This window comes from Hyla sarda, chromosome 5 (genome assembly GCF_029499605.1).
Source record: "Hyla sarda isolate aHylSar1 chromosome 5, aHylSar1.hap1, whole genome shotgun sequence".
Taxonomy (NCBI): domain Eukaryota; kingdom Metazoa; phylum Chordata; class Amphibia; order Anura; family Hylidae; genus Hyla; species Hyla sarda.
Window position 1 is genome coordinate 129,311,877 of NC_079193.1, and position 14,206 is coordinate 129,326,082.

At 42.9% G+C, this 14,206-nt stretch overlaps 1 protein-coding gene across 1 annotated transcript in view; it reads left to right on the top strand.

Moving 5' to 3' along the window:
* LOC130273447 (maternal DNA replication licensing factor mcm6) overlaps nucleotides 1-14,206 on the top strand; it is a 321,467-nt gene that overhangs the window by 201,766 nt on the left and 105,495 nt on the right. The window contains exon 10 of the mRNA XM_056520266.1: nucleotides 9,000-9,141. Coding sequence (XP_056376241.1) covers nucleotides 9,000-9,141 — 142 coding nt within the window. The remainder of the gene's footprint in view (nucleotides 1-8,999; nucleotides 9,142-14,206) is intronic.

Below are 14,206 nucleotides of genomic sequence, written 5' to 3' on the forward strand. Positions count from 1 at the left end.
TTTTCACAAAAATCATAAATACATGCAGGAAAATGTATACGTTTAAAATTGTTATTTTCTGAGCCATATAACTTTTTTATTTTTCTGTGTTCACATATGAGGGCTAATTTTTTGCGCCGTGATCTGAAGTTTTTAGCGGTACCATTTTTGTTCTGATCAGATTTTTTCATCACTTTTTATTCGTATAAAAAGTGATTAAAAATGCGCTATTTTGGACTTTGGAATTTTTTTGCGCGTACGCCATTGAACGTGCGGTTTTAAAAGCGGTATATTTTTATAATTCGGACATTTCTGCACGCGGTGATACCAAATATGTTTCTTTATTCACATTGTTTTATTTTGTTACTAGGAAATGCCGGGTGATTTAAACTTTTAATTCAGAAGGGAATACCTGAAAGGGTTAACTTTTTTTTTTTTTTTTTTTTTACACCTTTTTTTTTTTTTGCGAGCTCATAGCTCCTATAGGGACCTATGAGCTTGCAATGGCTGATTGCATACACAGATTGTTGCCTTGCCGTTGCATGGAAACAAGCTGTGTAATCGGCAGTTGATTGCTCCAGCCTGTAACTCAGGCATGGAGCAATCAATCAGAGCCGGGACACCGACGGAAGAAGGTAGGGACCTTCTTCTCTCCGGGTAGCTGATCGGGGCATTGCGATTTTATCGCGATGACCCCGATCAGCCCGACTAGGCGGCCGGGAAGCATTTACTTTCACTTTCGATGCAGCGCTCAGCTTTGAGCGCCGCATCGGAAGGGTTAATAGCGCGTGGCCGAACGATCGCGGCCGCGCGCTATTAGCCGCAGGTCCAGCTGTGAATAGGTGCCGGGACCATCCCGCTATGACGTGGGGTCCCGCCGGGACCCCGCGCAATAGACAGGGACCGGACTTAGGACGTACTCATACGTCCTAAGTCCTTAAGGGGTTAATATTAACCAACAGACCTGACAGAGTAATGTGCAAGTAGGAGGGCACCTAGGAAATAGTGATCATAATATAATACATTATAACTTGTTCTTCAGTAAGGGAATCTCTCGAGGGGCCACAAAAACAAATGAACTTTAGGAAGGCAAAGTTTGACCAACTCAGAGAAGCCCTTAACAATATAAAATGGGATAATGTCCTCAAAAACGAGAATACTCACACTAAATGGGAGACTTCTAAAAATATCTTAAATTCTCACTGTAAGATGTATATAACTTATGGGAATAAAAGGGTCAGAAATAAGAAACCAATATGGATGAATAAAAACGTTAAAGGGGCAATAAATGAGAAAAATAAAGCATTTAACCCGATAACGACCATGGACTTCTATACTCGTCCAATGGCCGGTACCGGGGTATGACGCGGGCTCCCGACTCGAGCCCGCGTCATACCGGCCAGCCCCCAGCTGATTCCTGTAGCTGGGGGCCGGCGTTAATAGCTGACATGCGGCGATCGCCACGGCCGGCTATTAACCCTTTAGATCGCCGCTGTCAAAGTTGACAGCGGCGTCTAAAGGTGCCTGTATTAAGTCCCTGGTGGTCCAGTGGGGTGTATCGCCCCTCCCCCCCGCAGCGCGATCGCGGGGGAGCGATCCACTACTGAGGTAGCCTGAGGGCTTACACCTCCTGCTGCGGCGGCTCCGGCTCTCTGAATGATAAAGCCTGGCAGGACCAGGCTTTATCAATCGAGCGCAGAGCATGCAGATCATTGTGGTTTTATGAAACCACAATGATCTGTATGAGGAATATAATGATTCCTCCTAAAAGTCCCCTAAGGGGACTAAACGTGTATAAAAAAAAAAAAAAAAAAAAGTTTAAAAAAAGTTTAAAAACACACACATTAACCCCTTCCTTATTAAAAGTTTAAATCACCCCCTTTTCCCAAATTCCATATTAAAAATGTGGTAAATGTCTGAACTATAAAAATATATCATTAATTAAACAGCACGGTCAATGGCGTACACACAAAAAAATTCCAATGTCGAAATAGCGTATTTTTGGTCACTTTTCATACCATAAAAAAAAGGAATAAAAAGCGATCAAGAAGTCCAATCAAAATAAAAAGGGTACCGATTAAAACTTCAGATCACGGCGCAAAAAATTAGCCCTCAAACCACCCTGTACGTGGAAAAATAAAAAAGTTATAGGGGTCAGAAAAGGACAATTTTAAATGTATAAATTTTCCTGCATGTAGTTATGATTTTTTCCAGAAGTACGACGAAATCAAACCTATATAAGGCTGGGTTCACACTACGTTTTCTCCCATACGGGAGCGCATACGGCAGGGGGGAGCTAAAAGCTCGCGCTCCCGTATGTCACCGTATGTGCTCCCGTATGTCATTCATTTCAATGAGCCGGCCGGAGTGAAACGTTCGGTCCGGTCGGCTCATTTTTGCGCCGTATGCGCTTTTACAACAGGACCTAAAACCGTGGTTCACCACAGTTTTAGGTCCGGTTGTAAAAGCGCATATGGCGCAAAAATGAGCCGACCGGACCGAACGTTTCACTCCGGTCGGCTCATTGAAATGAATGACATACGGGAGCGCATACGGTGACATACGGGAGCGCGAGCTTTTAGCTCCCCCCTGCCGTATGCGCTCCCGTATGGGAGAAAACGTAGTGTGAACCCAGCCTAAGTAGGGTATCATTTTAATCGTACGGACCTACAGAATAATTTTTATCGAAAAATGTACTGCCTAGAAACAGAAGCCCCCAAAATTTACAAAATGGTGTTTTTTCTTCAATTTTGTCGCACAATGATTTTTTTTTTCCGTTTCGCCATAACTGTTTGTGTAAAATGACTGATGTCATTCCAAAGTAGAATTGGTGGCGCAAAAAATAAGCCCTCATATAGATTTTTAGGTGCAAATTTGAAAGGGTTATGATTTTTAAAAGGTAAGGAGGAAAAAACGAAAGTGTAAAAACAGAAAAATGCTTGGTCCTTAAGGGGTTAAACTACTAAAAGAGGACGGCAGTGAAGAAGCATTAAAAAGCTATAATGAAGAATGTAAAATATGTAAAAAAAAAAGTGGCAAAAATAGAGACAAAGATTCATTGCCAAAGTAAAACTAATCCCAAAATGTTCTTTAAGGGTACGTTCCCACACGGCGTATTTTGCTGCGTATTTGGTGCTGCCTATTTTCCTACCCATTGACTTCAACAGAGAAAATAAAATACGCAGCAGCAAATACGCAGCAAATACGCCGTGTGGGAATGTACCCTAAAGGAGTAGTCCAGTGGTGACCCAGTGGTGAACAACTTTTCCCCTATCCTAAGTATAGGGGATAAGTTGCAGATCGTGGGGGTCCGACCGCTGGGGCCCCCCCGCGATCTCCTGTACGGAGCCCCGACAGCCAGCTTTGTGCGGGGGTCGACACCCGCTATCTGGCCGGAGAGCCTGGCCCCAGCGGTCGGACCCCCCGCGATCTCAAACTTATCCCCTATCCTTAGGATAGGGGATAAGTTTTTCACCACTGGACTACCCCTTTAACTATATAAATAGCAAAAAGGTCAAAAATGAGTTGCCCCTTTTTTTTTTTTTTTTTTTTATTATTTTTTATTTCTCATTATACAGGATAACAAAGAAATACATACACAAATCTACTCAGTTTTTTTCAAGAAAAATTAATAAACCACCCTCCCATCCAGTTTCCCTCCCCCAACCCATTACCAGCTAAGGATATGTCCTCCCACTTCTTCCATTCAGTTTCTATTTTTCGTCCCATTTTTTTCCCTCTCTAATATATGGCCTCAAAGCTTCTCATTTGTACTATTTCCCTTTGCCATTCCGGTGAAAACCATCTCCTCAGACTCATAATTCTAGCCATTCCAAAGACCTTGATTGTAACACTATTCTTTTCCTTCTCCCTTAACCCTATCCCCAAAATGGCAGTTTTAACATCAAACAATATCTTTATTCCCAGTTTCACCTCAACAGTTTTATATACCTCTTTCCAGAATGAGCACAGTTTTGGGCCAGCCCACACCATATGTAACAGATCTGCCCCTTCCATGTAGCACTTTGGGCACTTTGAATCCACTCTTTTCCCTATTTTATGGAAGAACGTCGGTGTGTACGGAATCCTGTGCATCAGTTTTATTATTGATATTTTATGATTCATATTAAGGGAAGAGAATACAATATTGGAAAACACTTACCTCCATTCTTCCCCATCTATCTGACCCACTTCTTGCTTCCATTTATCCCTGCTTTTTGGAGGAGATTTTTCCAGGGAGGATCTAACCAGTCCCTTATATACATTACCTAGTACTTTTATAGAAGAGGACCGAAGCCCAAATATATAATCCATTAGCTCATGTCTGTTCATTACCCATCTAGGATTATTTTTCTCCTTTTTCAAATGCACTTTTAATTTGTAAATACCGAAAATAATTATTCTGATTTAAATTCTATTCCTGTTTAAGTGTTCTTCATTCTTTTAACGTGTTCTCTACTACTAAGTCTTTAACTCTAATTATCCCCTTATTCTCCCAGTCTACATATCCTTTTAGTTCGGATCTGTCACAAATAGTACCACGTCATCTGCATAGAGCAGCATTTTCTCCTCCTCTCCCTCCACACCATATCCATCAAACAGCCTAGAGCCCCTAATTAGTGCAAGAGGTTCAATGAAGAGGGAGAAGAGGAGCGGTGACAGGGGGCAGCCCTGCCTAGTTCCTCTCTGTAACCGCACTACCTCCTGAGAGATAACATTGTTAATATTAATTTTGGCTCTAGGGGATTTATACAAGGCCTTAAACCCTTGTAAAAATATTCACCGAAATTCATGTGCTCCACTATTTTATGGAGAAAGCCCCACTCCACCCTGTCAAACGCCTTTTGGGCATCAAGAGACAGGATGGAGCGGGGACCCCCCTCACTCTGAACCTGCATATTTAGGAAAACCCTTTTTATATTATTATAGATATTTCTTCCCTTCATGAATCCTTTTTGTTCCTTCCCTATTAATTTATCAATCACTTGTTGCAAGCGCCTAGCTAGAATTTTCTGGTCTGTATTTAGGAGCGATATTGGCCTAAAGTCATCCATTACACCACTCTCCCTACCTTTCTTAGGAATCAGTACAATAATGGCCTCAGCCATAGTTGGGGATAACTCCCCCCTACTCAAGGATTCATTATACACCTCTAACAGACATGGCAGTAGCGAATCACTAAAACATTTATAGACTTCAAAAACCAGGCCATCCGACCCCGGGGCAGAGTTATGTGAAAAGGATTTCAGAGCTAGTTCCAATTCAACTACACTAATCTTTTCCCCCATCTTATTCTTTTCCTCCTCGTTAAAGGGTACCTTTCAACAAAAAAACTTTTGATATATTATAGATTAATGTATGCAGAATAACTTTCCAATAGCATGTTATAAAAAAAATGCTTCTTTCTATTTAATTTTCCACTTTGAAAAAATGACCACTAGAGGTCTCCCTACCAGTCCTTTTTTACAGATTTCAGACTCATGCTGGAGTCCTAAATCTCAGACTGCAGCCGGGACACAGACAAGCTCAACACTGTTCCCTGGCAGTGAGCAGTGGTGAGTTTGTCTGTGTTCCGGATGCAGTCTGAGATTTAGGACTCCTGCATGAGTCTGAAATCTATAAAAAAGGACTGGTAGGGAGACCCCTAGTGGTCATTTTTTTAAAGTGGAAAATGAAATAGAAAGAAGCATATTTTTTAATAACATGCTATTGGAAAGTTACTCTGCATACATTAATCTATAATATATCAAAAGTTTTTTTGATGAAAGGTACCCTTTAATCCTACGGAGCCCAGTCTCATCCAGAAATGTATCAATTTCCCCCTCTGACACATAACTTTCCCTGCAGTATAACTACTGAAAAAATTGAACTGCTACATGTGTTATTTCCTCCTGTTACGTACATTCTCTCCCATCTTTATCTTTTATCCCAGCAATCATTTTTTCCCCTTTCTGGTTAATAATCCCCCAAAAAGTCTTGTTTGGTTTACCTGTTTCCACATAGTGTCTTTGTTTCTTAAAAAAAAGGTGTGTTGGGCCTTTTCTAAAGCGATTTTACTGTACATGTCTTGCGCCTGTTTTAACTGACCCCAGTTCTCGGTGGTAGGGTTATTTTTGTATGTGCTTTTGGCTACAGCTATTTTTTCCATTATGACCTTCTCCTTCTTACATTTCTTTTTAAACCTATCAATTAGAGATGAGCGAACTTACAGTAAATTCGATTCGTCACGAACTTCTCGGCTTGGCAGTTGATGACTTTTGCTGCATAAATTAGTTCAGCTTTCAGGTGCTTCGGTGGGCTGGAAAAGGTGGATACAGTCCTAGGAGACTTTCCTAGGAATGTATCCACCTTTTCCAGCCCACCGGAGCACCTGAAGGCTGAACTAATTTACGCAGGATAAGCCATCAACTGCCGAGCCGAGAAGTTCGTGACGAATCGAATTTACTGTAAGTTCGCTCATCTCTACTAGCAATGTTTCTGATGAGAAGCCCCCTCAAAAAAGCTTTGAGTATCCCAAACTATTAAGATGTCTACTGTCCATTTGTTTATTGCCCAAAATTCTCTGATCTCAGTACTTACCCCCTTTGTTATATCCTCTATTTTTAACCAATGGGGATTTATATACATTCTCCTTATTACTTCCTGTTTCTTAGTCTCCTTTTTTATGTAACATACTAACATCGCATGGTCCGATATACATCCAGGTTCGTACACTATTTTGAGTGAAGACCATTCCTGCGCTATTAATCAGGACGTGATCGATTCTAGAAGCTGTTTTGTGAGTGGCATTGTAATACGAGAATTTCCTCTTATACGGGTATAAACTTCTCCACGCATCTTCCCACTCAACCTCCTGGCACCAATTATACAGGAGAGTGTTTCTATTTCCCAAATTTCTACCCTGCCAATCAATCTCCTTATTCATAACGCAATTCATGTCACCCATTACCCATAGGTCAACAAAATCCTTCTCTTTTTGAAACTCCATTAGCACTTGAAACACTTCTGTTGAAAAGGGAGGAGGAATACATGTAAATGCTAAGATAGACAACCTACCCTCCCATTTAACATGAAGAAATACAAATCTACCTCTGCAGTCAACTTGGGATTTTAACACTTTCATATTTACTGCTTTATGAATTAAAACGGACACCCCGGATGAATATTCTGAGAAGGTAGAGTGAAAGGCTTCTTTTGCCCAGCCCTTACCCAGAATAGTCAGCGACTCCTTAGTCACATGGGTCTCTAGAAGGTATACGATTGCGAGAAGATGTCTATTTATTCTATCGAATATTGCTACCCGTTTACTTCTGTTTTTTAACCCTCTCACATTCCATATAAGAATTTTGTTAGTGTTATCCATTATCATAATTTCTTCGTTCTCTCTTCCGTAACTGCTGGACTCCACTAGTAACTATGGGACGCATCCCAGCTGGTATTTCCCCATCCCAGCCCACCCCCATTTCTCCTAACCACCCCAACTCACCACCCCCTCTCACAGCTGCTGCCAAGGCAAATAAAATCATGGGGTGCATCAATAGGGGCATAGATGCCCACGACAAGGAAATAATTCTACCGCTGTACAAATCACTAGTCAGACCACACATAGAATACTGTGTACAGTACTGGGCACCAGTGTACAAGAAAGATATAGTGGAGCTGGAGAGGGTTCAAAGACGGGCAGGGGAATGGGAGGATTACAGTACCCAGAAAGATTTTCAGACTTAGGGTTATTTAGTTTAGAAAAAAGAAGGCTTAGGGGAGACCTAATAACTATGTATAAATATATCAGGGGACAGTACAGAGATCTCTCCCATGATCTATTTATACCCAGGACTGTATCTATAACAAGGGGGCATCCTCTACATCTAGATGAAAGAAGGTTTCTACACCAGCACAGACAGGGGTTCTTTACTGTAAGAGCAGTGAGACTGTGGAATTCTCTCCCAGAGGAGGTGGTCATGGTGAACTCTGTAAAAGAATTTAAAAGGGGTCTGTATTAGGGATCGACCGATTATCGGTATGGCCGATATTATTATCAATAAAAAATAAATAAACTTACCCGTAATGGGGGTGGTCCGGGCCATCCATCGTTCCTGTAGTGTCCGGGGGCATTCCGGGTGAAGAGTGAACCGGTCCAGGCTGTCATTCTCCCACGGTCTTCTTCTCCACTCCGGGCAGGCTCCGGCCTAGTACGCTGCATAGACGCCGCTACGCCGTGATGTCAGGTGCGTCGCTGCGCACGGGCGTCACTGCGCAGCGGGGCCTATGCAGCGTACTAGGCCGGAGCCCGCCCGGAGTGGAGAAGATGACCGCCGGAGAAGAACAGCCCGGACCGGTTCACCCTCCACCCGGAACGCCCCAGGACAGTACAGTAACGATGGATGGATGGCCCGGACCACCCTGACAGGTAGGGGGAGAGAAGCGGGTGGTGGCGGCGGCCTATGGCACCGCAAAACCAACTGCAGTGCATTGATTTAAAGCGCCCGCTTTAAATCAATGCTCTGCAGCGATGTCGAGGGGGGATAAATAGCCGATAACTTATACCGGAATATCTGTATAAGTTATTGGCTATCGGCCCTAACCTCCACCGATTATCGGTATCAGCCCTAAAAACGATATCGGTCGATCCCTAGTATGGATGCATTTTTGGAGAGTAAGAACATTGCTGGTTATTTATATTAGATTTATAGGGAACGTTGATCCAGGGATTTATTGACATATTTGGAGTCGAGAAGGAATTTTTACCTCTAGTATGAGGGGTTTATGCCATCCTCTGGATCAACTCAGTAGGGACTTATTAGGGACTCTACTGACATATGTTAATTTTCCACATGTATTTTAGAGACCTGTCTTTTATTTGCAAGTATTATTGCCTCTTATTTGAAGCTGAATTATTTTTACATTGCATTTGAACACCATTTCATGTAAATGTAAGTACACATGAGGCACAACATATTATAAATATATGGTAAAATACAAGAGCAATAAAACATTACTTATATTTGTTTCCTCTGCAGGCATGTGGAAGAATTCAGTCCACGAGCAGTGTACACTAGTGGGAAAGCTAGCAGTGCTGCAGGTTTGACAGCTGCTGTTGTAAAGGATGAAGAATCCCATGAATTTGTGATTGAAGCTGGAGCACTGATGCTTGCAGACAATGTATGTATTTTATCTTAATATTCAACAAATTCCATAATTTTAGATTCAAACATAACTTGAATTAGTTGTAAAGTACAATACTACCATTCATAAGCAGTACTAATCTGCAAAAGTAGATTAACAGATTTTAATTCATTGTATATGAATGCTTTATCTTTAAAAAACATAACTGGACGGTCTTAAAGGGGTAATCCAGCGGAAACTTTCTTTTTTTATTTTTTTTAAATGAACTGGTGCCAGAAAGTTAAATATTTCTAAATTACTTCTATTAAAAAATCTTTATCCTTCCAGTACTTATTAGCAGCTGTATGCTACAAAGGAAGTTCTTTTCTTTATGAATTTCTTTTTGTCTTGTCCACAGTGCTCTCTGCTGACACCTTTGTCCAGTTCAGGAACTGTCCAGAGCAGCATAGGTTTGCTATGAAGATTTTCTCCTTCTCTGGACAGTTCCTGATATGGCATCAGGTGTCAGCAGAGAGCACTGTGGACAAGACAAAAAAAATTCAAAAAGAAAATAATTTCCTCTGTAGCATACAGCTGCTAAAAAGTACTGGAAGGATAATTATTTTTTAATAGAAGTCATTTACAAATCTGTACCTTTCTGGCACCAGTTGATTTAAAAAAAAAAAAAAATTCCAGTGGAGTACGCCTTTAAGAACATAACAGGTAAACAGTTATCTCTGGTCCCTATGAGGGAGGTATACTGTAACCTCAAGCTGGTGTAACCTAGCACTGAACAGACTGTTTGATCTATATGCTTTTCAGGGCATTTCATAGTTTACCAATAACTAACAGGTCAACACAATGACACCTCTTTATTGTAGACAAACCAACATCCCACACAGTAATGCAAGATATTCCTTTCTGCTGCGAATGTCTTCACTCCCTATTTCCAAGGGGGCGGACGAGGCGGCGGCCGACACGCCCTCTCAATACATCTCAATGGCAGAGCCGGAGATTGCCGAAGGCAGCGCTTCGGCTCTGCCATAGAGTTGCATTGAGGGGGCGTGTCGGCCACCGCCTCGTGCGGAGGTCGACCCGCCCCCTTCCCGCAGGCTGTCGGGGCCCCGTACAGGAGATCGCAGGGGGCCCCAGCGGTCGACCCCCCGCGATCTGCAACTTATCCCCTATCCTTAGGATAGGGGATAAGTTGCTCACATGAAATATAGGACTAACAGTGTCCAGGATGTGCTCTATAAAACTTAACTTTTAATGTCAAATTAAAGATATTAACAAGTGTCTAGTATTATGAAAAAGTATGATTATCTCGGTCTAATAAGAGACATTAACAAGGTGTGTCCGGGACTCTGCAGGGCCCAGCCAGTCCCGAATCACCTCTCACTAGAGGGTGCAGTTTAGTTGCACACCTATAGAGTATAGTAATCAAATAACCCAACGCGTTTCTGCTCGCTAGTATATAGCGGGCGTCCTCAGGGGGTATAGACAAAAGAATAAATCAATGACCGAGAGGATATGATATGTAAATTCCGTCATCCATATCCAACAACTGTTAAGAGAAAGGTACATCTCTATATATGCAAAATAAAGGAGTCAATTAAATATGCAATGACATCCATAGCATAAAATATAAATAAGTATAGTGACCCAGGAGCCTGGAAAAAATTTTTTTACTCTATCCCTAATAAAACCTGCAAAAATTAATGTATGCAAGGTATTTATTCCTGTGGGGAAGAAAAAAGCTGTCCCTAGGGTCACTTATGCACACAGAGATATAATGCAGTCGGCATAAACCGGGTCCACGGTTAGCCGAACTGTGAACTGTATGCAGGCGCAGTCCCGCTGTCAGCGGGAGCCGGAGTTGTCCGGCCGCTCTCTCCTCGTGTGGGGAGCGAAGGCGTCTGACGTCATATCCGTCGGCTATTCTGCTTATATGCAGTGCGGCGCGCACCGCCCCTGTGACGCCAGAAAAGGGGGCGTGCGATCGCATGTAAACAAAGACATGCCGCGCTGTCAATGTCAAGTAGCAGATGCCGATGTCTGTAGGCGTATTAATTAAACAGTAAAGGAACAGGTAAGGAATGGAGGAGTTCAATTATTCTAGATACAGGCTAAAGATGGCGAGAAACCGAGGCATAGCTGACTGTCACTCATATGTAGCTGTCATTGTCGCAATTGACAGGAGAGGTCAATATGCAAATAAACCTGGTGTAGGGACAATGCTATCAAAGATGCATTGTTCTGATCCAAGATTGGTGTATCTATGGTCATCCCACAATCGGGGTATTAGAATCAATTGTAATTGTACATAAAGATCAAAACCCCTTACTGGGGCTATAATTAGTGATTATATATGCAGAGGATGAAATAGAGGCAAGAATCCAGACCACCCCACGGTAAGTGGTAATACTACTGCTGGTTGTAAGGTAACCCTCAAAAAAAGGGGGGGTGAGGGTAAAGTAAGTTGGCTATGGAGGGGGTGGGGGGGGGGGCCGATCCTAACTGTCTATAGGGAGGGAGTGGGGATAGCGGGGCCCTAGGGATCCTGAACTCGCCCTAGTAGACCCTGTAATCAGTCCCTAAACCTAGGCGGGGTGGCCGCCCTAAAAAGGGCGGTCCCGCACAGGAACCTCCTAGACTAAAACTGTTAGGCCCTTTGGATAATAGGGTTCGGGTGATAGTTATCTCCTGTCCGACCAGCTACGGTCGTCCCTAACTACCTGGAATACACCCGTGGGGAGAAAGTGTAAACTATAAAAAACATGCAAAATGGAGCTGCTCATTTAGACCTCTGGGAGATAACGAATCTAGGTGGTATATCCACCTACATTCTTTTTGTAGGATCAACCTGTCCAGGTTGCCTCCACGTACAGAGGGAGTTACTTTTTCGATTGCTGTAAATTTAATCTGGCTCAGGTCTCCTCTATGTACTTCTATAATATGTGTTGCCACCGGGGTGTCTCGTGCATTGCGTATATCGCCCACATGTTCCAAAATTCTTTTTTTGAAAGGGCGAATGGTCTTGCCTACGTAGAGGAGCGGGCAGGTACACACAGCTACATAGATGACACCTGTAGAAGAGCAATTCATAAATTGTTTGATTTTGATCGAAGACTGTGGGACTGTGGTACTTTTCAAGACATATTGGCATGCCCGACAATGTCCGCATTGGAAACACCCCTGTGGAGGTTTAGAACTATTAAGCCAAGTATGTACCTGAGTGTCATTAGTGGAAAGATGGCTATGTACCAAAAGGTCTCCCAAGCTTTTACCTCGTCTATAAGTTATCTGAGGTTTAGTGCCTACCAAGTCAAGGAGATCAGTGTCCATTCTTAGAATTTCCCAATGGCGGGAGATAATCTCCCGTATTGGAGCAGCCATTTTATCAAAAGTTCCAATTATTCTCGCTTGATGCGAGTGATTGGATTCTCTTGTTTTTGGAGTAAGTAGTTCCGTGCGTGGTCTGGATGCTGCCTCTCTGTATGCCTGTTTAATAATGTATTGTGGATAGCCTCTATCTCTGAATCTTGTGATCATATCTTGGGCCTCCACCTGAAAGTCCTGGGTTCTTGAACAGTTCCTCCTGAGGCGGAAGAACTGCCCCTTGGGGATCCCCCTTTTAAGGGGGCCCGGGTGGCAGCTCTCCCACCTCAAGAGGCTGTTAGTAGATGTCTTTTTGCGAAAAATTGTACTCTGCAAGGTATGGTCACTATCAATGAATATCTTGATGTCCAGGAATGCCAATTCTTTATCCTGAATCTCGTGAGTAAAGAGCAGTCCCAGACTGTTTTGATTAAGAGATTGTATTAATCGGGAAAAATCATCTCTAGTCCCGTTCCACAGAACAAACACGTCATCAATATACCTCAGCCAAATTATGGCTAGGTCACTAAAGTGTTCCCGCTCATCGCAAAACAAAGTGGTCGCCTCCCACCAGCCCAGGGTGAGGTTCGCGTAGCTGGGGGCACAGGGGCTCCCCATCGCGGTGCCCCTGAGCTGGTGGAAGAAGCGACCTTGAAACAGAAAGTAATTTCTTGTAAGAGTAAAATGTAACAACTGAAGTATTAACTGGTTATGCTCTTGGAACTGGGATCCCCGTGTACTGAGATAGTATTCAACCGCATGTAGGCCCACTGTGTGGCGGATGGACGAGTATAAGGCCTCGACATCTACGCTAGCCATCAGAGTATTATTGTTGACAGTGATCCCCTCAATGCGTTTCAGCAAATCCATCGTATCCCTCAAGTGTGAGGGTAAGCTGAATACGAATTGCCGAAGAACCTTGTCAATATAGATCCCCACGTTTTGCGTGACACTTCCCACGCCTGACACTATAGGACGGCCTTTAAGTGGTAACAGGCCTTTGTGAATTTTGGGAAGGGCGTAAAACGTGGGGATCGTGGGAGCGGTAGGTGATAGATATTCAAATTCTTTTTTGTCTATGAGGCGCTTGTCAAGGGCTATTTTGAGGATCACATTAAGTTCTCTACAGTAGGCTGACGTCGGATTAGAGGGAAGGATCTCGTAGGTGTCTTTGTCATCTAAAAGTCTTTTGGCCATCCGTACATATTTGGATTTGTCCATAAGGACGATATTACCGCCCTTGTCAGATGCTTTTATGATGAGTTTATCATTGTGCTGGAGTTCAGACAGGGCTCGTCTCTCCATGAATGAGAGGTTGTCCCTGTATCCCCTCGTCATGGGAACTGTTCTGAGGTCCCTCAGAACTAATTCCAAGAATACATCTATACATGACGTATCGGATACAGGGGGAAACAGTTTGCTTTTAGGCCTAAGGTCCGTAAAGGGTCCCTCACCTTCTATTCGCTCGCCCTCATCCATTAGTCCAACTAATTGTCTGGCGACTGCAAGTTCATCCTCAGTCAAACCATGATCTATACACGCTCTTTTGTCTTTCATTTTAAAGAACTTGTGCCATTTTAATTTTCTGGCAAATAGATGTAGATCTTTAGTCCATTCAAAGGGGTCATGGTTGACTGAGGGAACAAATGAGAGGCCCTTTAGAAGGACTTTCGTCTGAAATTCAGAGATGGAGACACTAGATAGATTAATAACTTGGGTTTGTACAGAGTTAGTTAGTGTCGGT